General features: G+C 38.5%; 1 protein-coding gene across 1 annotated transcript in view; it reads left to right on the top strand.

Annotated features, from left to right (window-relative positions):
* LOC139731021 (polyphosphoinositide phosphatase-like) overlaps positions 1 to 24,498 on the top strand; it is a 43,567-nt gene extending 19,069 nt beyond the window's left edge. Inside the window, exons 18-25 of the mRNA XM_071641907.1 lie at positions 260 to 395; positions 854 to 1,057; positions 2,478 to 2,558; positions 3,169 to 3,331; positions 6,232 to 6,311; positions 9,791 to 9,817; positions 21,869 to 21,970; positions 23,266 to 24,498. Coding sequence (XP_071498008.1) covers positions 260 to 395; positions 854 to 1,057; positions 2,478 to 2,558; positions 3,169 to 3,331; positions 6,232 to 6,311; positions 9,791 to 9,817; positions 21,869 to 21,970; positions 23,266 to 23,446 — 974 coding nt within the window. The 3' untranslated portion in view covers positions 23,447 to 24,498. The remainder of the gene's footprint in view (positions 1 to 259; positions 396 to 853; positions 1,058 to 2,477; positions 2,559 to 3,168; positions 3,332 to 6,231; positions 6,312 to 9,790; positions 9,818 to 21,868; positions 21,971 to 23,265) is intronic.
* Positions 24,499 to 24,907: the final 409 nt, after the last annotated feature.

The following is a 24,907-nucleotide window of genomic DNA, read 5'->3' on the forward strand; positions in this document are numbered from 1 at the left end:
GAAGACAAAAATCCAGTGTATGTCCAACACAGTAGCATAACTTTAGTTCTTCTTTGTGATTCAAAATACTCTTGGTATTTGACAGTGGGTGTCCTTTGTAAGGTTAGAGAGCGAAACCAGCCGCAGTTGACAAAAGAGAACAATATGGTGTCTGATTGAATTACAGATTTGATTGGTAACATGATACATAGCTAGCCAGAGATTTGAGTAGGCAGTGGTGTAGCATTCTTTGAACTGGTGTCATTTGGTGCCTTTGCAGATGCCGACAAGCAGAGCGCCATTAATCTCTTCCTCGGCATCTACGTGCCAAGGGAAGGCCTACCGAACCTCTGGGACCTACCCACTGACTATTACCTGCACCACTCGGACGCAGTGGGCACCGGTGTGGAAAAACGGTAATATTTTAGAGCTTTTTAATTTCAATCATGAGACCATGCAGTGGATTATATCAGAGCTTTTCAAAAGACAATTAATTAAAAAAAAAATAAACAATTGAGAATGTTACATGGCATGACTGCTGCCCTTTAAGCAGTAGATGATGCGAGTTCAAATCCCATGCTAGTTCCTACTTTGTTTTTTGTTTTCTTTTGCTGTTCACAATGATACAGATACAAGTTAATGATCTTATCCATGGATAGTAACAACAAAAAAGAACTTGCCGTATTTCCTGATAAATGTATGATACTGTCTCATCATGTGTAATATGCTCCATGTAGTTTTATCATGGTGTCATATGTAATTTGGCATTTTATATTTGCAAGAAGTGTTCTTTTTTAAGGAGCAATTGTGTGACTGCACAAACGTGTTTGTGATTATGTTCTTTCTCTAATCTGTGTAATGATTGTACCTGTAGGTGCACCCTTTGGTACGACCCCGGGGTGCTCGAGGCCCTCCCGCTCTCCATGGAGGAGGTGAAGAAGTCTGTGCCCGAGGGAGCCGTCTTGCCTGCAGAGGTTCCCCCGGACTGCATCGACACGTACCTTGATTTGTACCGCCCCGGCGAGCTCACTCTCCTCGAAGACAACCTCTTCTTCAAGCTCATCCCGCATTCCATGAGGTGAGGTCAAAAAGTGCTATTTGAATCCTCATACAGTCAAATCTTCCTTAGTGGCCACCTGTCTATAGTGGCCAGCCGCTGTGTACAGCCACTAAAAATTCCCCCCCCCCCCCCCCCCCCCGTCCCGAAAAGCTATGTGAAAGACCACGTCTATAGAGGCAACCTGTTTATAATGGCCACTTTTTGTTTCCCTTTGGTGGCCACTATAGACAGGTTTGACTTTATTATCATTTCATTTTTCTCTCTTTTTAGAGCATGGCTCAAGCGTTTGGAACATTATCTCACAATATAACTCTATGGCGTCACATTTGCATGTTTGACTGAAGTTGATGGGTGTTGCCAACTTCTCATTGTTTTGCTAAAAAGCACAACCCTGCACAAACGATCAATAATCGTGATATACCACTGTACATTTTGAAAGCGTCAGAGCAATGACTTAATATTCACATCACAGTTAAGCTTGCAATTTTCCCTACTATTTTGTCATAATGCTTCTTTTGCATGAAAGCTTCTATAAAACTTTTCAAGGCTTTGAAAAACAGAATGTTTTCCCAAAGTGCTCATGTGTTGAGCCTCAGAATAATGAGGTACACAGGGGGTTTATACCATGGCTCACAAAGAGTTAATGAGTATTGAAGCAGATATTAAAAACAAAAAGTCTGGAAGTCTTTAACAACATAGAAAACTGGAGCAAAAAGACAAGAATTCCTATCATAATTGTTGGTCTAATAATATACATGTACAAAATAATCTTCATATGCCTTGAAAAATGTATGGATCATTTTCTTTCTAAGAATTTTTACGTTTCCTATAGGGAGATGTTCAAATTGATTTCATGTACGAGTGTTTCTGGAGATCCCTCACATCACAGTCCCATCTGGGGGATTTTTGCAAAGTACCGTACACGCCAAATATTTCGCGAGGTTTTTATTTTTCCGAGTCAGGTGCTATTCGCGAAATTAAAGACACGCAAAAGTATTTGACTCTTAGCCTGATATGAATATTGACTCTTAACCTGGTATGACACTTAATTGTGAAATTGTCCAGAAGTCCCGATTCGCGAAAATTGAGACTCGCTAAATAATATAGCGTATACGGTAAATATGAAATGAATATGTCATTCTTTCAACATCTATAATTGCAGTCATGTGTAATTGGTAAAAACAAAGAAGGATATGTGACATATGGGAACAAAAGATCTTGTGCCATTAGAAATTTGTCAATCGAACTCTACCCCAAGTTGCAACCTGTAATACTAATAGGGCCTGTTTCACTTTTCACCTGGCAATTTTTAATCTATCAGACTTTCTGACTTCAAGCTGTGTTGTTAATCTATCAAATGGTCTGTCTTTGTACTGTTTTATTAAACCAGAAAAAAATTTCGTCTTTAAATTTGTTACACGTGATCGTTTGTCCTCAGAAATTTCATGCCAAAGGATTCTAAGAATCCCAGCCCGTATACGGCACGAGTTGTCAGAAGCAAGAGGCAAGATGAAAACAGGTATGTAAGATGGCCATTTCATTGGACAGTTTGACTTTTGGAAGTCCCCCAAAAAACATTTCTCTATATTTTGGTACTGTATCTCTTTGATATGATTTGTACTGTTCATTTGAAGTGTTTCATAGGGTGGTGTAAAATGTTTTGTGTTCATATGTGAGTGTTTAGTCGTGTAGTTGAATTTTCAAAAGTCTGTGAATCGCTGAATTTGTAAGTGACTCTTAAATTGGCAACATTCATTTTGGAAGAGTCAAGTTTCTGTTTCTTCCTTTGGACATATAGCATTTTTAAAAGAAATTTCTTTCTGATTTGTGCCGAATTTATGAAATTTGTCTTAATGCATTGAGGACTTGGTATCAATATTATCAGTTATAATTGTCACTGTTATTGTATTATTGATATCATCATCTTGTTATCATTATCACTCATTATCAGTGTTACTATCATCAGTATTATTATCCTTATCAACGTCATCGTTTCAAGTATTGTCTTGCCATCGTTATTACTGTCATTTCACATATTATGTTGTCATTTAATTTGTCATAATCAGTGGACCACATTGGCAATGCTTGGTATTTGTACTCACACTCTCTGCTCCTGTCATTGGTTCTAGTTCAAATGCCAAGGCCAGCCGCACCACGAGGGCAGGCACTCCAAAGTCCTCGTCGGAAGACGGTTCCTCCTCCCCCGACTCGTCGACGAGCAGTGACGAGACATCGGAGTGTTCGTCTGACGGTGGAACCGGGGTGGCTTCTAGTTCTTTTGTCAGCATGAAGGTAAAGGGAGGCCGCTTGGCTCAGTGGTTACATGTAGATGTGTGTGACTGCTGGAAACGTAAGGTTCCGGGTTCAATTTTCAGGGGGGACATGAACACCAAATAATGCCCATGTATGTGCGTACATGTGTGTACATGTATGTACATGTGTGTCTGACATTCCCTAAAGAAAAAGGAAAGTGCTGTTTGTTTTCACATACAGGCAGTTACTGTATACGCCGAAAATATTTCGTGAGGTTTTTGATTTCACGAATTTCACGAGTCAGGTGCTATTCGCGAAATTAAAGACACGCAAAAATATTGACTCTGATCCCGATGTGAACGTGACGTACGTGTGTACACTTCTCCGTTCAGTACAGGACTCCACGATTGCGAATTTAACCACTTGCGAAATCATTGGGAATTCGTGATTCGCGAAAATTTAGACTCGCGAAATATATGGTGTATACAGCAATTCAATGTTTTATCATGCTATAAAGAGCCGCAACCCTCGCGTACTTTGATAGGATCTTCTCCCACTTCACTCCTCCCAGAGAGCAGGACAGAAAGCTTGGTGAAGTCATCAACGAGACTGACAGTGGCACAGAGTTAAACCCCCTTAGTCCCAGAAACCATATTTCTGTGGCTTACTTCTGTATCTCTTTGTTAAAAAAATGCTGCTATCATTTGACCTCATTTTGTTCGAAGGGAGAAGAAAATTTGTTCCATTCCATGGCATTTTGTAAGACAGAGTGAAAGAGTTGTCTTTTTTTGGAAACATTTTTTTTGTTGTTGTATAAAAATCTTTGTTTCTGCTACAGAAATTTCAAAAGTATCCCAAAAGATGAATTTGTAAATGGTTCCTAAAATTGGCAACGCATATGTAGAAGATTGAGAGTTTTTACTTCTCAAGTTGCCAACTTTTTACATTGTATCTTTCTGATTTTATGCAGATTTAAGGCATCAACCAATTCCATCTAATCTTTCACCAGTATAAGGTATACAGTCACATTCATAGAATTAACCCTATTCTAACTGGGGGGGTCAAATTGACCCCCCCTCGACGTTTTGCGCCACGATTTCGCAACGCGCAAAGATTTTGCCGCGTCGTTTCACGACTGTTTTCATTGAAATCTCCCGCATATTTTGAGACCAAATTTGCGACGCCCGAGTACACTGTTTTGAAGTTACGTGATGTTTTGCATATGCATGTCAACCCAAAAACTGCTCAAATTCATGATATCGTGTGCAAATCCAATGCAAATTGTGTTTTTTGGTTAAATTGATATAAATTAGATTATTTCAACTTTTAACCATTGAAAATAATCAATTCTAGTGTAGATAAGCCTGAAAAAGTGCCTGCAACAAATTTTGGCAAAAAACAATAGAAAACAAAAGGTCTAAAAAACAGTAAAATACATAAGAAATTAACAAAACAATAAAAAACAAAAGAAATTGATTTCGATTGTGCCATTTTTTTTTACACGAAAATTGTTTGACGTGTCTTGAGGAATTCTGACACAAAAATTTAGCAATCCTCCAGTCTTTTTAATGGAGTTATAGGTGAAAATATGATTTCATGCACAAATTTGCATAATTAATTTATTAAAAATAGAAAGGCAATATTTTTTTTATTGTATGACCATGTAATCTTGTAGTTGACATCCAGCTCTATCTTCAGGCAAAATTTCGCGGCGATCGCGCGATCGGCGGCCGAGATCTGAAGGGGGGCCCGGGGGGTCAAATTGACCCCCCCTCAGTAAAAACTTGGTCTCAAATAGGTCAGTTAGAATAGGGTTAATAGACATGATGGTAATATCTGCAGCTAATTCCCAAAGAGCTTGTCATCCTGTGCCTGTTTGAATTCTAGTGACTGACAGCTCTGGGTCTACATGTTTTGTCAGACAACAGGATTTTTTCTTCACCCTCCTCTTGTGCAGTAAATAATCCATGTCATTTCTTATGCATGCAGACTCTTGCATTTCCTGGAGGAAATACTGTAAATGTCGATATAATTTTTCAGGCTGAGCGGCTCAAAAACATATTTGCGGGTTCTTGAATTTTGCGCTACGCAATTGTCAACTCGTTCAGAATGTGCAGAGAAAATTGTGAAGATATGTTTGCGGGTTTTAGAATTCACGCCAACCAATAGTACCGTGAGACACACAAAAACGAATGTACTGCGGAAAATTTTACAGAAATATTAAGGATGGAGCAGTCAGTCTCATTCCAGTGCTTCTATTTTGCCATGTTATAACAATTCCAATTACTCTGTTTACATCCTCAATTATTTCACTACAGGTGAATGAGGGTTTTTTTTTTTTTTGGTTTTTTTTTGGTTTTTTTTTTCCCCATGAACACAGCTGAACAATGTTGAACAATGAGACACACATGAAGACATTTCCAATAAAGTGTGCAATGGATTCCTGTAATAATGAAGTAATCAGATCTGGCAGTTTTCTCTTGTAATATTGAAATTTCATCATAACCGAACAAATAAACAATAAAAAAGCGTAGAGCAGATAATGTTGCGGCTTGAAATTTCACTTTGTCATAGCTGGAATTTCGTTATAACCGTGTTCGTTATAACAGGATTGCACTGTACAGTGAAGACATCAGAATGAAGCTTCTTACACATGAAATAACAGTTTGCTAATGTAAATTTATTTCTGTTTTTAACCCATTGAGGACGGACTGATTTTGCTACAACACGCGTTTCCCATAAACACCTGCCCGAGTTTATTCGGGACTAGTTCTCAACATGTTAAAAGATATTTAGAACATTTTTTTTTTTCTATGATACACACATACCTTATTTACACATAAAATGAATGTGTAAATTTCTGTGCAACAAAACCAAAAAATGTTCAGAACAGTCTATATCATTAATACACCCATACTTCATCCCCTCCCCCTTCATAGGATCTCTTCCCTACCACCAAAGCTGTGTATGGGGTAGAAGTGAAATCACCCGAGAGGAAAGACATCGCCCTCTACCAACGGTAAGTTTTACCCTACACTTCAAGCTGGTCTTGCCTTGTATTAACCTTCATCTCGCATCAGCATAATACTGCTCGCACATTGTATTCTATTATGCACTCTGCTCTCAATGTCCTACATAAATCTTTATTTATTATGCCTCCGCCACGAAGTGGTGCCGGAGGCATTATGTTTTCGGGTTGTCCGTCCGTCCGTCCGTCCGTCCGTCTTTCCGTCCGTCCGTAATGAATTTTGTGGACAAGGTAACTATCAAAACCTGTTGAGGTATCCTAATGAAACTTGGCATGTATGTGTATTAGGGGGTGAAGTTGTGCCTATCAACTTTTGGGTGCACGTGCTCAAGGTCAAAGGTCAAAAGGTCAAGGTCAAATACATAAAATTTCACTATTTCCACCATATCTATGCAATGCCAGAAGATATTTTCTTGAAACTTAGTGTATACATGTACTACCCAATTTAGATTCTCTGGTGAAAGTTTGGGTCATGAGGTCAAAGGTCAAAGGTCAAAAGGTCACGTAAAAGTATTAAAACTTCTTTTTTTTTCTCTGTAAATTGGAAAATTGTTCAAGGTATCTTCATGGAACATACATTGTAGTATATATATGTACTGACTGGCAGTGATTATCTAGAGAATGTAGGTTCATGGGGTCAAAGGTCAGGGGTCAAAGGTCAAGTGCAACACTTCAAAATTTTACTATTTCCCTCATGTTCATGCAATGCCAGCAGGATTTTTTTTTTTTTTTTTTACACTTGGTGTATGCATGTGTAACCTAATAGAAATTCTCTGGAGAGTTTTTTTTTTTTTTTTTCTTTTTTTTTTTTTTTTTGCCTCAAAGGTCAAAAGGTCAAAGATCAAGTGAAAGTGCTGAACTAACTTTTCCTCCATATCTCAGAAGTGGCTCAATTTATCGTGAAACTTACTGCATATTTATGCATGTTCTACCTGAAAGTGATTACTAGTATCTTATGAATTTTAGGGTCAAAGGCCAGATGAACATGGTAACAATTTACTATTCAGTACAGAAATTGCACTTTTTCTCCATACCGGTACCATGAAAATTACTCAATGCATAAATGTATGAATGGGTCAAAGTCAAGTTAAAGTCCTTAGATCCCCAAATACATGCTCTCCTATTCATCCAATTAAACCAAGGTCAAGGAAGGTGAACATTCAACACATTTGTGACAAACTTGTCATTTCAATATTTTGCCAGTTTTGTGAAAATGTAATCACACATTGTCCACATGTACTATCTAGACCTATTAGGAAAATCATGCATTATGGCGGAGGCATACCAGTCGCCATAGCGACATTTCTAGTAGTCATTATTTGTTTCTTGTTTGCATGATTCACTGTAGAGGTCTTTTAATACTGAAAGCATTTAGCCCAAGTAATGACCGTGGTTTTAATAAGATACAGAAATTGGGAGAAGCAAATTTGGAATCCCCGCTCCCAGCATGTTGCTTGTGTTGGTAGAATGTGGCATGAATTTGATCTAGCAGATCGGAGGGACCATTATTTAACTTGTGGATGCTACTTAACTGTAATTCCCACGTCCATGGACATCACTTTTGGTAGATATGCCGTTACACACTGCTGCGTCCTTCATGTAGTTCGTTCATATATTTTAATAAAATATATATTTCTCTTCTGCAAGTGAAATATATCATTTCTTGGCTGCTCGCAGTTAGACTTAAAACACTGAAAACGAACATGATGGAGGCAAGGGTTGACATTTATAACAGTTGAGTAAACATGCAGTAAGTCCCACAAGGCTGGTGTGGGCAAAAAAACAAAAAAACACCAACCCAAAAATCTCTATATCTCTACCCTGCATTTATTACTGCAGTGCATGTCTTTGACATGCTTGAAAATTTTCATGATCAACAAACATGCAGGGACCTCATGTATTCTAATCCAATATTACATATTTATGTTCCGAGGCTAGGGCTGCATATATCATGAATAAGAGTGTTGGTGATTTGCAGCAGAAAAAAAGAAAATGCCCCCAAAATTGCTTGAAAGACACTGACATTGGTGTATATTCTCAGGTTAACCCTTCAAAATGCGAAGCAAAGTTACCAAAATGATTTACCTGTAAAAGCATATACTCCATTGCCATGTGAAATTCCAAGATTCATGGCATGCATATAGTTGATACTTGTATTGCCGTGTCATTAACCTTTTCTTTCTTTTCAATATTATATTTTGTGCTTGCCAATATCAGTATCACTCAGTGGTAAACAAAATCCTTCATTGCATTTTAGACACATTGCTGTTTGAATAAAGGCAGTGATTATTATTTACATGTCAAAGATTATAACTTTTCCCATACTCTTATGTTTAATAGGCTGATGCAGGTTCTCCCAATTAAAGGTTGTTTAGTGTGTGTGTGTGTGTGTGGGGGGGGGGGGGAGTGCTTGTGGTTGGTTGGGTCAACTTCAAGGGTCAGTGCTCCCTTCCTCAACCTTCCAGTTTGAAGAATCTCAAACAAAAAATCTTTTTGGCATACTTCAACTCAGCACTGATCTGTAGGGAGCATTTCACCCATTACTACCACACTACAATCTTTTTACAGAGACATAATGCATAGGGCACCGAGTTCACATCACGCCATAGGCTAAATCTTCTAGATTAGGTTCATCTTCTTGTTTCAAAATGACTGAGATAAGGTTTGCTACTGTATTGATGTTCAAAAGAGCAGTCAGCCATTTTAGGTACCTGAAGGGTGCCATGGGAGATACTTTATACATGTTCAGGCATAGAGACTTTATTGTCGATCGTCAAGTTTTCTATAGATATTCACTTCTCCGTCATTTGTACGTCACTGGTTTCGTTCAAGTCAGATATTCTTCTTGTGACTAATTCCCCTGTAAAGATGGAGTCACACTGTCCCAAAATTGACACAAGATGGCCATATGAATATGAAATTTTCAATTTCGGACAAAGTTGACCCAAACCTGGTTAAAAACCAAGCGGGCGCTGAAGCAAATACAATGCCTGCAGAAGGTCACTCGATGACACCCAAACTACACTGGAAGGCTGCACGAAGATGGGAATCTTTATCATGAAATGGACCTCCGCAAGACCTTCAGACTAGTTTTTTTATTTTTTTGCCTGCCAAAGATTTTACCTCCACTCACAAAGTTCAAAGAGCCAGAGAAACTCCCATTGGCGATCATATGGTGGTTTAAGATACCCTTGTGAATGGTCCGATGTTTTTACGATCAGAGCTGAATTTGAGCATTCCCTTTATCGTGAGTCTATCTTTGCTCAATTTTGGGACGGAGCGATGCCTGCATAACAATATTAGCTGATGCAAGCTCAGAATTGCACTATTTCTCAGGCTAACTTTACACTTTATCAGTTTCTCTTTAAAGCTCTTTTAATTTTAATATAGCGGTCAAATGAAACGCTGAAATGACTTTAAGAGTTTTCATCTTTATGTTTGCCGTGCTCACTTCATCTATCTTTGCACAGGTCATCTACAATAATGGAGTATGCAGGGTAAATCCTTTCTTGATACAAAGTCTCTTTGCATATCGCATGAAATTATGAAATACTTCTGCTTTAACTTTCTTCCTGTTTTCATGATGCTTGCATAATTATACTCTTTCTTCTTTTTTAAATGCATTTTTTAATTGCATGGAATATACTGCAAGTGTTAACCCATAACTTCCAAACTTGTGTGCATATCGATTCTGCATTTTTTTCCCCTTCCTCATGGCTTTGGCTTTGTTAACCCATCAAGTCCAAAAACCACATTACTTTGGTTTGTTGCCGTGTCTTGTTATCAGGGAGCTGTTATAGATGGAATGGCAACTCACTGTAATCCATGCTAACACTTGTTTGGGTTCTAGGGCATTACAATGAGATGCCCACCATGCCTCTCTGCTTTGAAGTCATGCGTGGTGCTGCTATAGCTCCAAGACAAAATTTTGACTATAATACAAGCTGTATTTCCAGTGCAAAGTTTTGAATGAAATACCAACATTTGTTCAGAAGAGTTTAGGAAAGAATTTTATCAGAATTCATCTAGCTATAAAAGAGTATTTCTGTAAAGAAAATACTCTGCTACACTGTGTTTAAGTGTGCTTTTTCTACTTTTTTGTCGTGGAAACTGTAACTTTTACACTGCAGGTTTTTGTGCCACTCCTATTCAAGGTACACACATTCATTGTTGCCGGTGCATTGAAAGACAGAGAAAGAGAAAACTGCAGCAGGGGAAATCTTTTCTGCTGTGAGAGCTCTTAGTCTTGATCATTGAATGCTCTCTTTCATCAAAGCACCTGGGTACCACCTGTCGTATTAAGTGCATTTAATACTTCATATCGGTGCTGAGCATGACTTCGAAAGGAGAGCAGTGGTTCTTTCTCCATCTATAACACCTCCCTGTTTTTATCATATTTTACTATTCATCGTTGGTGATTCTTGAGGTCGAGTTTTAAAAAAAATTCTCTTTCAATTGAACCCTACGTTGCTCATATGTAATTGTTGTATTTAGGTTGCAGAATTTTTTTAAATCTTTGAGGTTACAAATTGATTCTTTACTTGACAACACATTTTAGAAGACTTTACATTATGCTCACATGGCATTCCAAATCTGAAAGATTCTAAACTTCAATGATTAGCTAGTAGTTAGACCCTTTGTAGATGCTCAAAAGTTAGCAATCATAAAGGTTAGTCAGTGATTAGAATCACAAGCCTTCGTAAGGTTTACACTGTGCCCACAAGTCATGGGGGTCCTCCATTGTAGTTTAGTGTTGTATGGACACGACAATCAACAAGCTCAAATATTAGCATGACCTCTCGATAAACCCCATTCCCCCTTAGCTTCTGGGTCAACCTCCAATGTGTGTTGTGCACTACTGTTTTGTCGCACATTATCGAGATTATCGCTAGAACTGCATGTCTGTATTTCGTAATCATCAAGCGGGACTCTCCTTGAACGTTTGGTCTTAAGAGTAGGTGTCATGTGGACACACATTGTAGTTTAAAACTACAGTATGTCCAAAAAAAATTACAATCAGATTTTCGCATTGATAACACCTAATATGACTGTATTGTCTAAATGCTACTTCAGGGTCTTAAGATATGACATTTTAGTTCTATTTTACAGAAAACCTCATTCAATTTGGAAAAAGCGGTCACAGAGAAATGTGGATTGTTGTAAAGCATGTCATGAGTCTGATTCTTCCAAGTTTAGCATTTCGATGATCTTGTGAGTGAATACAATAGACAGAACTTGGAGGGAAGTGATTCACGACATCCTCTACAAATTCCTCATTTCTCTTTGACCACTAAAGCAAATCGAATGGGGTTTTCTGTAAGATGTGGGCAATGAGTTATAGTTTTATACCCTGAATTTGTAGTTAGATCGATTCAATATTTTTAAAGATATCATTGCGGAGGGTCCCGTTGTAATTTTTTTTTTTTTTTTTTTTTTGGGGGGGGGGGACATACAGTACAAGCTATTCATCAAAGTGTAAAACTTTGAAGATTACAACCATCATGTGTCGTGGATTCCTGTTTCTCTCTCAAATAAGGATATAATGCATGAAAATTATGTTTCTGTAGGTTATACGCCATATATTTGGTGAGTCTAAATTTTCGCGAATCAGGAATTCTAGACGATTTCACGAGTTGGTTAAATTCACTATAGTGGAGTCCTGTACTAAAAGGAAAATGTAATTGCGTACATCACATTCACGTAGGGGAGCAGACTGAGTCTTTAATTTGGCGAATCGCACCCAACTCATGAAATTGGGGAAAATAAAAACCTCGCAAAATATTTGGCGTATACAGTACTTTGTTTGTTTGTTTTTTTCCAGACTGAAATCAATTCAATGAGTTCCATCCGAATGTTTTTTACTCAATTGTGAGATACGCGTTTAGATGCACAACAGCCAGATTACCGAAGACAACATCGATAATTTCTGCAGCAGAATTTCCCCCAGACCTTATTGGGTTAAAGTACAGATGTTGTGTATTCTGCCATGCACAATGTTGCCTTTCCAAACTGCGAAGAGGTGCTTGTTGGATGTACTTCATACTCTCACACACACACACAAAAGAAAAAAAAAATAAGAAAGGGGGGGGGAAGGGGGAGAAGGCATGGTTGAGTTTGTCCTCGATCTTTGAAAGGGTTCCCCTTTGTGTGTCTTTGACCCTTTGTCATGTAGAAAGGCAGAAATGAAAGTGATACGAAGCTTGACTCATCAGTGGCACATTTTTTCTTCATCCTTTTTTTCTTCTCATTTTTGTACAGAACATAATATACATGCATGAGTCTAGTTCTTTGCATCCCTAGTGGTGCAATTTACTCTGTAATGAAGCATGCTGGGTTTTGATTTGATACTCGATGACACAAAAGATTATGAAAATCAAGTATTGATCTACATATGCCTCATGCCTCACGCGTTTGTGTCACATCCTGTACCTTAGGACATTATGAAGTCAAGCCTAAGCCATTTTTTTTGTTGCTCAATTAGCATTTATTCACTTCATCATGTACAAAATGAAAATTATGTGAATGATGATAACATAAAGTACACTGTATTCGTTCTTGCTTTGTTTGTGTGTTTGCAATAATTTCTTTTGGCAAAGTTGTACCAGGCACTTGAGTCGTTAGATTGGGTTGACCGAAGGACATAAATGACTTTCAAAAATAACAATTTAAACAAAGTGGGGGAAGTATTTCTCTTTTGTTGCTTGAGAACAGAAATTATCATCTGCTATGTTTAAACGTGCAGCAGATTTGTCAAGCTTAATTATGATACAGTTCGACCTCAATTATCCGGCCATGTCGGGACCGCCGCTCATCCCGATAAGCGAATTGATCGGATATGAGAGACACAATGTTAATGTATATAGCTGCCATCCAAGCTGCCGTCCCAGTGCACTGGCAGCTAGACAGGTAGCGTACCCCGCAACGGTGGTTCTTGTGGTGAATTTATAGATCACGACTGCGTACTTTTACGATAATAATGATGTGTGAATTTATGTTAGTTCTGTCAGGAATATTGTTGGTAAATCATGGGAGTTTTGTAGAAATTTCAATTGAGCTTAAAATCACTAGTTTTTTTTTCAATTTTTGGATGAAAAACAAAAAAGTCTGTCACTGCGTGAACGTGTCCGGTTAGTAGAGATTTCTGGATAAAAGGAGGCCGGATAATCGAGGTTGAACTGCATGTGCCTTGTTTTGCTTGCATTGTGAATTGTTTCTGTACTCTTGAGAGAATTCTCTTTAGAGGCAGATCCAGCCAAATCTGCTGATGAAAAAAAAGAACAAAAAAAGAACAAAAAAAACCATGGGGGGGGGGGGGTTGGTGTTAAACCCCTTAACCCCCCCCCCCCCCAAAAAAAAGGAGTTCTAAGGAGGGGGGGGGGGGTTGAACCTACCCCCCCCCAAAAAAAAAAATAAAAAAATTTGCAGCTGCCCTTTCTGCCTCTCTGTGATTTGGTGTGTTGGAAAGAGACCAGTAGTACACATATGTGAGAGCTTCATGAACATACAGCCTGTATGTGCCTCCTCAGTCTGCAAGCCAAAAAGGATTTTTGTCCAAATTTGTTTTTTTTTTTGTACCATCATCTTCCTTGCTGCTTGCCTCTGCTTCTTACAGTTTGACATCAATTGTATCAACAGTTTGTCATTCTTGTCATAATGGAAATTCATTCTCCCTCTCCGCCCCTGCCTCCTCACCCCACCTCTCCGCCTTGCCCCATCCCTCACCCTTCACCCAACCCCCTCACTCAATCCCTCTCCCCTTTGTTCGATTTTGCTCCATTTTTTTTTCACATCAAATTATCGTAAAACTGTCATGATTTTTGTGTACGGGTTGGGGGGTTATTGAGTGGTGCCATTGTCACGGGATCTAATCTCCACATACAGTTTTGATCAGAATCAATGTTTCTTGGGGAAAAGCATCCCATGAAAGTTTGACAATCCTTTAATGTCCTATTCCACATGTGATCATTATGCAATTCTGTGTATGATGACTGAAATAGCGAGTTGCATTTCAGGAAGATTCCTATAATTGTGGCAAAATGAAAAATAAGCAAGTAAGTACTTCTAAAGCTCATAGCCAATCCCACAATGTATTTGCACCTTTGTGCGCAGAATGAATAGACGAGTAGGTGACAGGAAATTTTTCACAAAATGTTCTTGTTATTCCCACCACAAATCAGGAAATTACAAATATTTGTTGTTTTCTGACTTACTGTACATATAAAACTATGGTCTAAAAGGGCATATCTCCCTGTGGCAAAGCGGATGTATGATGAAGATGATATTAGATAGATTTTAGATTGTGAGATAAAAGCAAAATGTTGCTTCACTGCTAGCAAAGACGGCATGGCTTTTTGTCCTATTACCGCCACAAAAAATAGATTAAAAAAATCACCACACCCAACAACAACAACAACAATCTAGTTGCCCACCCTTGTGATTTCATTCATCTCTCATATTCGACTTGACAGTTGTTTCATAGCTTCCTTTTGTGTAGCAAAACATTTTGTGTGGTTGTATTGAATACGTGCTTGAGTTACATTGCATGTGAATTTTGCCTGCATGAACAATGGTATGATATTACGTCTCTACCCCCATCCTCCACACTTTCATTGATCAGTGCAATCTCATACTAGTCTATAAGGAATCTGTGAAGGTTTGATGCTATGGAGCACATACAGGTACGTAATTGTTTACCCCCATCAGTTCCTTGGGAAATTTGTTGGAGAAATTATCATTATCTTATTAGATTGGCAACTCTGAATTTCATGGCATATAATTTGTGCTGGGGGAAGATTTGAGGGAAACATTGAATTCAGTTAAATCTGCACAAAGTCAGAGTGAAGTTTACCAAAGTATCCAAACTGGAGAGAGAAATAGTAAATTCAGTCTTCCCAAATTTTCTAAATTTAGCAAATAAGAAGCAGGCTGTAGAAGATGTGGCAGCTAACAGAAAGAATCATTGTACGATTATGAACTGTAGAGGGCTTATTAATGATTGATGATATTTACTCTTCCAAAAATGAATCTAAGCAAATATGAATTTAAGATCATAGTGTCAAATGACAGAAATATAGTTTGGGAGATTTAATGGGTTAAATGCAGTTGACTGGGAAAATAAAGAGACAACTCCAGTCATGCTACTCAGATCAATTCATTAAAGAAAGTCAGAGTACAATGGACATAGAAATAAATCTTTGAAACAACTTAATGGTGAAATATAGTTTATTTAATTATGATTTGAGCCCAAATTAGGACATACTGTATACAGAGTGGTTTGCAAAGGGTTTCAGCTAGTTACTGCAACATGCTTAAAGGGATCGTACAGTTCTGGTTGAGACCTAATTTCAGGTTTCTAACATTTTTAGGTAAGATAATGAGAAATATCATATGAAATATGAAAGAGCATGCAATTTTATGAGGAATCCAACGTTTATTTGATAAAAATTGGTTTTGAAATGGCTGAGATATCCAAAAAAGAACGATTCTAATAAAGTGTGGGACCCACACTTTGTAACGATTGCTTTGTTTTACTTTGTTTTTGGATGTTTCAGTTATTCCAAACCCGATTTTCATCAAATAAACTTTGAATTCCTCTTTAAATGGTATGCTCTGTGCTATATCATAAGTGTTTTCTTGGTATCTTGCAAAAATTCGAAAGCCTATTTCTCATCTCAACCAAAACTGTACTATCCCTTTAATGGTTATGCAACATCCTTCCAAAAAAAAAAAAAAAAAAAAAAGACAGAGAAAGTAACGTGACATAGTAATTCCAAAATCAGTGATTACATGCTGAAGATAAATACCAGATTTTAGAGCACCATGGTATCGTGGAAAAGACTCACAATCTTTAGGCAGAGCATAATGGGTTCAAATCTCAGCCTGAGTGTTCATCCTTGGACATGATGTTTTGCCTTCACTGTCCCCTCTTGCCCCTGTAATGGATGAATGCGCTTTGAAACATCAGTGTTAAGCGCTATATAAGTGTTATTCATTATCATCATCATTAACGGACGATGCTGGGGTAATAATGGTGAGCTTTAGCTCTATGCTGCGAACACGAGGATGATGTTAATTAGGCCAAAAATGGTGTTTTGCATACACGCAAGACAGCTGTTTTCACTGCCCAACCAGGGAGGACGCATCGTCGTATTGTCCGCGTCACAGACCTAGAGCTTCACTAATGATGGCAAAATCCTCGGGAAGAACAAGGGTGACAATAAAGGGGCTAAAGAAGCTATGGTCTAAATGGCTACTCAGGGTAGCGTCTTTATTATTAGCACTTCTTTTAACCCTATTCCCACCGGGGGGGTTGACGTTTTGCGTGATTATTCCGCAACACGTGATGCTCTCACTGCAACATTTTATGACTTTTTTCCTTCAAGTATCACGCAACTTTTGAGACCAAATTTGTCGCTCCCGGGCATACCGTTTTGAAGCCACGCCCCTTTGAAAAAAATTCATCGACCCCAAAATTGCTCAAAAACATGATTTTGTGTACAAATCCAATGTAAATTGACAATGTGTTTTTGCAATTAATTCATGTAAAAATTAATATTTTTACTTTCAATGGCTGATAATGCTTTATTTTAGCCTGATTATGCCTTAAAAAAGTTTCTCCGACAAATTTTGACTAAAAAACTCAATCAAAAACAAAAAGTAAAAAACAATGAAATACATAAGAAATTCAATAAACAATAAATCACGTAAGAAATAATTATGAAGCCGAATTTTTTTTTTCAATATTATTGAGGATATTAAAAAGAATATGTTCACCAAAAATTAGAAGTCTTAGAGCTTTATTTTTTGAATTGTAGGCAAAAATTTATTTTTGCATAGATTAGCATTAATTAATATAAAATACATAAATCAAAATTTGAAAAATCTAACTATACAGTCTTGTAGATTACATTGGCCTCTACCTTAGTGCAAATTTTCGCGAGGATCGCGCGATCCATGACCGAGATCTGAAGGGGGGGCCAAAAAGGCCCCCGGTGGTTTCAAGTCCCTCCAAAAACCCAGTGGGATTAGGGTTAAAGATGGCCCTGCCGTTATCATTCCACTGAGGAATGCCAGGTATCAATTTTTATACCTCTGCCGCAAAGTGTTAATGGAGGCATTATGTTTTTCAATTGTCTGTCCATCTGTCTCTGCGTCCATGATCAATAATCGATAACTTGAGAACTGTTTGGGGTATCCCAGTGATACTTGGCATACAGTAATGAGTGGACATGGCATTTAACCACACATTCCCAAGTACTTGCTCTCGGAATCATTCGAGCCATCCATATGAAATCTAGGTGATGGAAGGTGTAAACACAACACTTCTGTGGTTGTGCCATCAGACTCTCAATGATTTCAATTCAATTTTTAAGTTATTAATTTATTTTTTTGCCAATCATGTGAAACGGATATCTCACATTGTCAAGATGTACTATAGACCTATTGAGAGAATGATACAATATGGTGGAGGCATACCAGTTGCTGTAGCGACATTTATATTTGAACAGAGGTTGAGAGAGACATTGTGGGTGCAAAACATCTTTTCCTAGGATGTAAGAACTCAGCAGGACTGAAACGTGGGTACAATCGGATTTCCGCATTGATAACTTTCAATATGATTAAACTGTCTGAATATTATTTCAGGGTCTAAAAAGATAACATCTTACGTATATTTTGCAGAAAACCCCCTTTCAATGTGGTGAAGTGGTCACAGAGAAATGTGGATCGTTGTAAAGCATGTCATGGGTCTGTTTTCTTCCAAGTTTAGCGCTTGGGTACTCTTGGTATTTGCATATTAATGTGTGAACACAATGGACAGAACTTGGAGGGAAGGGATTCCTGACATGCTGTACAAAGATCCTCATTTCTCTTTGACCACAGAAGCTAATCGGATTGGGTTTTCTGTAAGATGTGCGTAATAAGTTATAGTTTCATATCCTGAAACCATATTTTGATTGATTCATTATTACCTCCGCCAAGGGAGGTGGTTATGTTTTCGTTACCATTGGTTTGTTTGTTTGTTTGTTTGTTTGTTTGTTTGTTTGTCCATGTGCAAAATAACTCAAAAAGTTTAGCACGGATTTGGATGAAACTTGCAGGAAAGGTTGAGAATGACACAAGGTACAGATGATTAAATTGTGGTAGTGATACGGAAATATTTATGGGTTGTATGAAGGATTTTCGAAATTTTGTCACGTAGGGTCAATCAACTTAGAAGTTCAAGCTGCGCATATTTGAAGTTTTCATGCACGCAAAGTGCGTGCTTGAGTTTCTACTGGGGTGAGGCGCGCCACGCATCTGAGGGTTTATGACGTAACAAAGGCTTCTATACTGGGTAATCGGGCGATTTTTCAGTGGATGGAAATCACTGATCTCTATGGAAGAGCAAGATCATGGTGGAAAGTAGCTACTTGGCAGAGGTCTGCGCTCTCAGAGTGCTTTTCTGGAATTTAAAGTTATCATTGCAGAGGGTCCCGTTGTAATTTTTTTTGGACATACGGTATATCACAGTATCCCCACATGGTATCTGAGACTGCTCATGCTTACAATGAAGTGGGAAGAATTTCATCCCTTGACTTTTATTTCTCCTGAAAGTGGACTGTTATCATCGAAATATGACAGGAATTTTTTTGATGATGCCAAATTCAGGTTGAAAGATTTATGGAAAAGCTCAGCATGTGCTGAGAACTTTTGACAGGATTACGGATGTTTTGTGCGGACAGATTTGCAGGTGCGAAGGTCGAGTCTTTTGTGAAGTCAACCTTGCGAAGTGTGTCCAGCTATGCGACCAATGTGCCATCCAATCTATGGCAATGATCGAACCATTTGTTTGTCGTCAATTCTATTCACACCTTGCCCGGCTAGAGAATATATTTTTTCTCATGGGAATATTGTGCGACAGATGTTGTTTTTCTTCCCCCCAGTGGATTCAATCTTCAGATCAGTGTCATTTCAAAGGTCAGATGCAAGTCAGCAAACAGTTTTGCTATGCTCAAACAGTCAAAAGACTAGATGAATCCTGAAATCTATCTCTTAGATACTGCATGACACACCCTTCCTTTTCTCACTTTGAAAAAGAAAGAAGTTTTGTTTAAAACTGTCATTAAAGAGAAGGTAGATGAACATGTTTATATTTCTTTTCAGAAAGCTTAGGGTAGCACTGGATTACTTTAAATGTAAGATATTTGGTAGTGTGGTATTTTTTTTTTCTACTCTGTGATACTAGTTCAAAGATAAGATTGTTCATATGCTCAGGGGTATCACTATTCCAGGTAGATAGTGAGGAAATGAAAAATATATGATTGTTTCGGGCACAATTATCCCGTTGAGGACAAGTCCTGAGTATGCTCGGGCAGGGGTCTGGGAAATGCGTGTTGTAGCAAAATCAGTCCATCCTCAATGGGCTAATTGTGCAACTCATAGAATGCAAGATTAGAGACAGATGCAAAACCATGAGTATGTGTAAAGTACTTAACATGTAATGAACATATTACTCACCCTCCATTGTGATAAACTGTTTTGAGTTTAGATGAATTGAAATTATCTTGTTTATCACAAATTTTTCTTGCTTAGTCATCAGAGGATATTAGTGTTTTTCATTTGTGGGGAAAAACAAATCCATCTTCAGACACTCTCTTCAGTATATCATACATGCCAGGAAAAAAAGAAGAAGAATATCAGCATATATATATTATGTAGAAATTCTGTATCAAAGAAATTTTTTGCTAACACAGATAAAAGTTCGGTTGTTTATCCCAGCATTTAGCATTTAACTAAATGATTTAAAATGATTTTGCTTGCACTGTGGTATCCCAGCCGTGCACATTACAGCATTTGTCTCCCTCAACATTGCGAAATTTTGTGCTCATCTCAGCTGGTGTATGCTGTTGAACATACTACAAGTAGTTATGTTCACATGCTGTTCCTGAACTTCAAGTTAATCTAACTGCAATGAAAAGCTAGTGCCCCCTGAATTCTGATGCATGTCCACAAGACAAAGCTCATCATTAATTGTGGCTAATCATCAAGTACAAGCTCTTTTTCTCGTAAATACGAGCAAAAGTTCCACTCAGTGATTAAACCACAGAACTTGAAGCTTTGTGATGACTTCAGTACGAGGAGCAATGAAATGGGGTTCATGGAGAGGTCACGCTTACTCTCAAATTTGTTGATTACTCTATACGCCGAATATTTTGTGAGGTATTCATTTTGGCGGATTTTGCGAGTGGGATGCTGTTTGTGAATTTAAACACGCGACAAAACATCAACTGTCATTCTGACATAAATGTGACATGCATGCATATGTTTCTTCTTTCGATACCGTACTCCACGATCACAAATCTGATCACTCACAAAATTGTCTGGGGAGTCCCGATTTCTGAAAAGTTAGACTTGTAAAATATATGGCATACAGTATCTTGTCCACACAATGCGTAAACCCCCCCTGCAACTCATGCATAGAGTGTAAACCCTGAGAAATCTTGTGGTGCTCATCCTCAAGTAATCATTAAGTTAGCTAACTTTGGAGTGATCTTGGTACATTTTTCCCTACAAGAACCTGGCAGCCTGTATATTAAGTTTATTGGGATTTCAGAATTCAGCGTGGAACTGGTTAACTTCGACCTTACCATCAAAGTTAGCTTACTGTGACGTTAGGAACGCCGTGTGAACGTGACTGATATGTGTGTGCTCTGAATCAAGCTGATGCAAATGCCTCCCACCTTTGCTGAAAACATCTCCCCTTTGCTTGAGTCCCCCCCCCCCCCCCCCCCCCCCGTCTTGAAGTTGCCTTCCCAGATTGCCAAAAATATTTTGTTTAAAAGATAATAGCTAGAACACAAATGACTGAAATGGAAAATTGAAACTAAACTGGTCTTAGGATTTCTGTGAAGTAGTTGACCTCTCTCTCTTTCTCTCTCTCTCTCTCTATGTATCTATCTCTCTGTCTGTCTCTAGTTATTACATATATATATATACGTATGTATATGAAGTATATATATATACACGTGTACCATATTCATTTATCTATTTATTTATTTGTATTTCTTATCAACTTGTATATATGTATATAGAGTTTGCAACACAAAACGTATATATTTATTTTTCATCAGCTTAGGATATTTGAGATAAAAAGTTGATGAAAAACAAGGAAAATGCTGAAAGTATGTGTGATATCTACATGTATATTAATATTTTCAAAAATATCTCTTGTTATGTAAGGCATTCAGTATCATTACAAAGATCTTATTATTCTCTATTTAAGGATGATCTTCCTTCAATAAACCGGGAAAGTGGTGTTATCTGTTTTATGCATTCAATCTCTGCATTATGTAAAAATGGAGAGAAATAAAGATGGAATCACATACAGACAAAATAGATATAGTTATAGAAATAGATGAAGATATATGAATCCTGCATGCAATCAATGATTAGTGTGTCTTCATGGTGGGTATCAAGTGATATGACACAAAACAAAACATAAATAAAACATATTATATGGCTGTTGAATAAGGTTTAATCACTGTCTATCTATGGGCTTTTGGATGCAGGTACACCACCATTGGGATGAACATGCGGCATGGGTGTATCACAGCCCACTCGGATATCTCCAACACCAAGGTCAGACGCTGCATGAAGAGAGCTACAAGGATGTAAGGAGATCTTCCCTGCTTTGTGTGGGAAAGGGGTGGGGTGGGGAGGGGGGAGAAGGGAGTAGGGTGGATGGGGAGAAGGCAGTTGGGTGGAGGGAGGGGGGATGGGATAGGAAACTGATTGGGTTAGGATGTGGAGTAAGGAGCAGATAGGAATGGGGGGCATATGGTAGGGAGGCTTGGATACTGAGTGAGGGCTGGGGTAGGATAGGAACAGTTTGGGGTATGGAACAAGGAGGTGGTAAGATGGAAGGAGGGCGAGGGGTATGGAAAGGAGGTGGTAGGAATGGGGGAGGGGTGTGTGGTAAGGAGGATTGGTATGACTAGGGGTGGGGTAGGGTTTGAGAGGTTTAGGGTATGGAGTAAAGAGGTGGTAGGAAAGAGGGAAGAGGAGTTTGGTAGGGAAGGTTAGGGGTTTAGAATAAGGTGGTTGTAGGAAAGATGGAGGAGGGGTGGGGTAGGGAAGATTTGGGGTATGGAGCGAGGAGGTACTAAGATGGAGGGAGGGGGAGGGGTGCAGAAGGTTTGGGGTATGGAGTAAGGTGGCTGGATAGAGAAAGGAAGAGGATTGCTATGGAGTTGGGTTGGATGTGATCAAAGAAAAAGGAGGAGGAGGAGAAGATGGGGAAGAGGTGGGATTGGGATGTAGTAAGGGTAACAGGATGATGTTATCAAGTGAGTGTTTGGAGGACAATATGTGATGGGAAGGGGGAGATAGGAATGAATTGAGAGGAAATGGATGTTTGACTTTGCAAGAATTGAAAAACAATTATACAAATTTCCAAAGCTTGGAAACCTGTTGGAGGGAGGTAAGGGGCACCCCAATTCCAACATGCAAAAAAACAAAAACAAACTTCAATAACCCTTTTTTTTATAGTTTGATGTCCCTTTTATCATTTGTACCCTAACTTAGCAGTGGAATGACACTTAGTCTTTTTCCAAAACTTTTAGTCTTATTTTCTTGTGATGGGGCACATCATATTGAGAGATAAAAAGTAGGAGCATTCTGGATGCAAATAGGGGCACATTTTGTGGCTGAATAGGGCATCAGTCTTCTCACTTTACCTTCCACAGGGGTGATGAAAACAAAGCCATTATCACTTCCTCTCCTTCCAACTTAGTCGTAAACAAACCACATTTTGTGAAGAAAAAAAAATGGAAAGAAAGTTAATCTTGAATGACATAATGGGTTTCTGCTGAAGGGGTCCATGTGATGCCTTTTCATTTCATCTTTAAACTACATTTTGTAGAGTTATCCATTTATTCTTTCGAAATCCACGCTCATTCCTTCCTAGCATTCCCAGCAGCGTGTTCTCCCTAGATACATCGTTCCAAGTTGACCCGCCCACAGTGGGCCGCGTCTCCAGGGCCAAGTACGAGGCCCACGTGTCCTGCGGCATCAACGGTCCGAAGCCATGCTTGGCAAAGGATGTCGCCCTCTATAGGAGCTACATCAGGGAGGTGCGCTTCCGCTGAAAATGTGGATCGTGCTGCCGTATCAATGTGGGATGCACTGTCAAATACGAGACAGTGTACTCTCCATTAGTTCATCTCAAGAGGAGTGCAATTTTGGTTTTCCCGGTCTTAAGGAGACCTCCAGATGTTATTTAGGCTTTAGTTTGAACATTTATAAATTGGTTATATTGTGTACAGAGTTTCAGAATTTATAGTTATTGCAATGAGGAATATGAATGTTTTAAAGAAATCATAATGAACAAGGATGATATTACAGCAGCTCTTGATGTCATAGCAGCTTATGACGTCATAGCAGCTCATTATGTCATAAGTAGCTTCACATAAGAATGCATGATTGGGTGCTCAAGGAGGCAGAACAAAAGAAGAAAGCGTGCATAAATTCTAGACAGGTGGTATTGTAATGGAATTACATTGCTACATTACTGGACTACATGAGCCTCCTATTCCATCATCCTAGTTCAATTTCTTATGTTTTCAGTTTTGCAGATTACTGGTTTATCTGCTCAGTGACTACAATGAATGCCACAAATCTCTTCATGGCATTACCAAATAATGTGCTACATGATGTGAAATTACAAGTATATTAATTGTCTGGAATAACCCTTTAAGTTTATGGACTTTTCCAGAAAAATGAAATCATGACTCTCAATTTGTTTGCTGTCTTTGACGACAGGTTATTATGCTAAAGTCAGAAAAGTGCTTGGTCAAGAGGCAGCGATGTCATTAGAGCAGCTCATACTGCACACAAACTGAACAAAAATATTATTTCTCTGAAGAAATTCACTGGAGAGGTGTTTTTTATGCCTCCGCCAACGAAGTGGCCGGAGGCATTATGTTTTCGGGTCGTCCGTCCGTCCGTCCGTCCGTCCGTTCTGTTTTGTTTTTGTCGATATCTCAAGAACCGTGTGGTGGTTTTACATCAAACTTGGTATGAGGGTATATCCTGGGGGGATGATACTCTGTTTGGATTGTAGGGTCACGGGGTCAAAGGTCAAGGGTCAAAGGTCAAGTCAAAATGTTGATATTTCATGTTTTTCTCCATATCTCGCAAATGGTTAAGGTATCTTCATGGAACTTAGTACGGTATATATGCATGTACCGATGGGCAGTGATTATCTAGGGAAGTTGGGGGTCATGGGTCAAAGGTCAGGGGGTCAAAGGTCAAGGTCAACTCCTCAAAATATCACTACTTTCTATATATTTATGCAATGACTGAAGGATTTTTTTTTAACTTGATGTATGCATGTATTACCCAATATATATTATGTGGGAAGTTTCTTGCCAAAAGGTCAAAGGTCAAAGGTCAAGTGAAAGTGCTAAAGAGCACTTTTTCCTCCATATCTCGAAAGTAACTCAAATTATCATCATGAAACTTACATATTTATGCATGTTCTACCTAACAGTGATTCTCTTGGGAACTGTGAGGTCAAAGGTCAAAGGCCTGGTTTAGATAATACTATT

Source organism: Diadema antillarum, unplaced genomic scaffold, assembly GCF_040938485.1.
Source record: "Diadema antillarum isolate AM-2024a unplaced genomic scaffold, OU_Dant_1.0 scf00000022, whole genome shotgun sequence".
Classification (NCBI taxonomy): Eukaryota; Metazoa; Echinodermata; class Echinoidea; order Diadematoida; family Diadematidae; genus Diadema; species Diadema antillarum.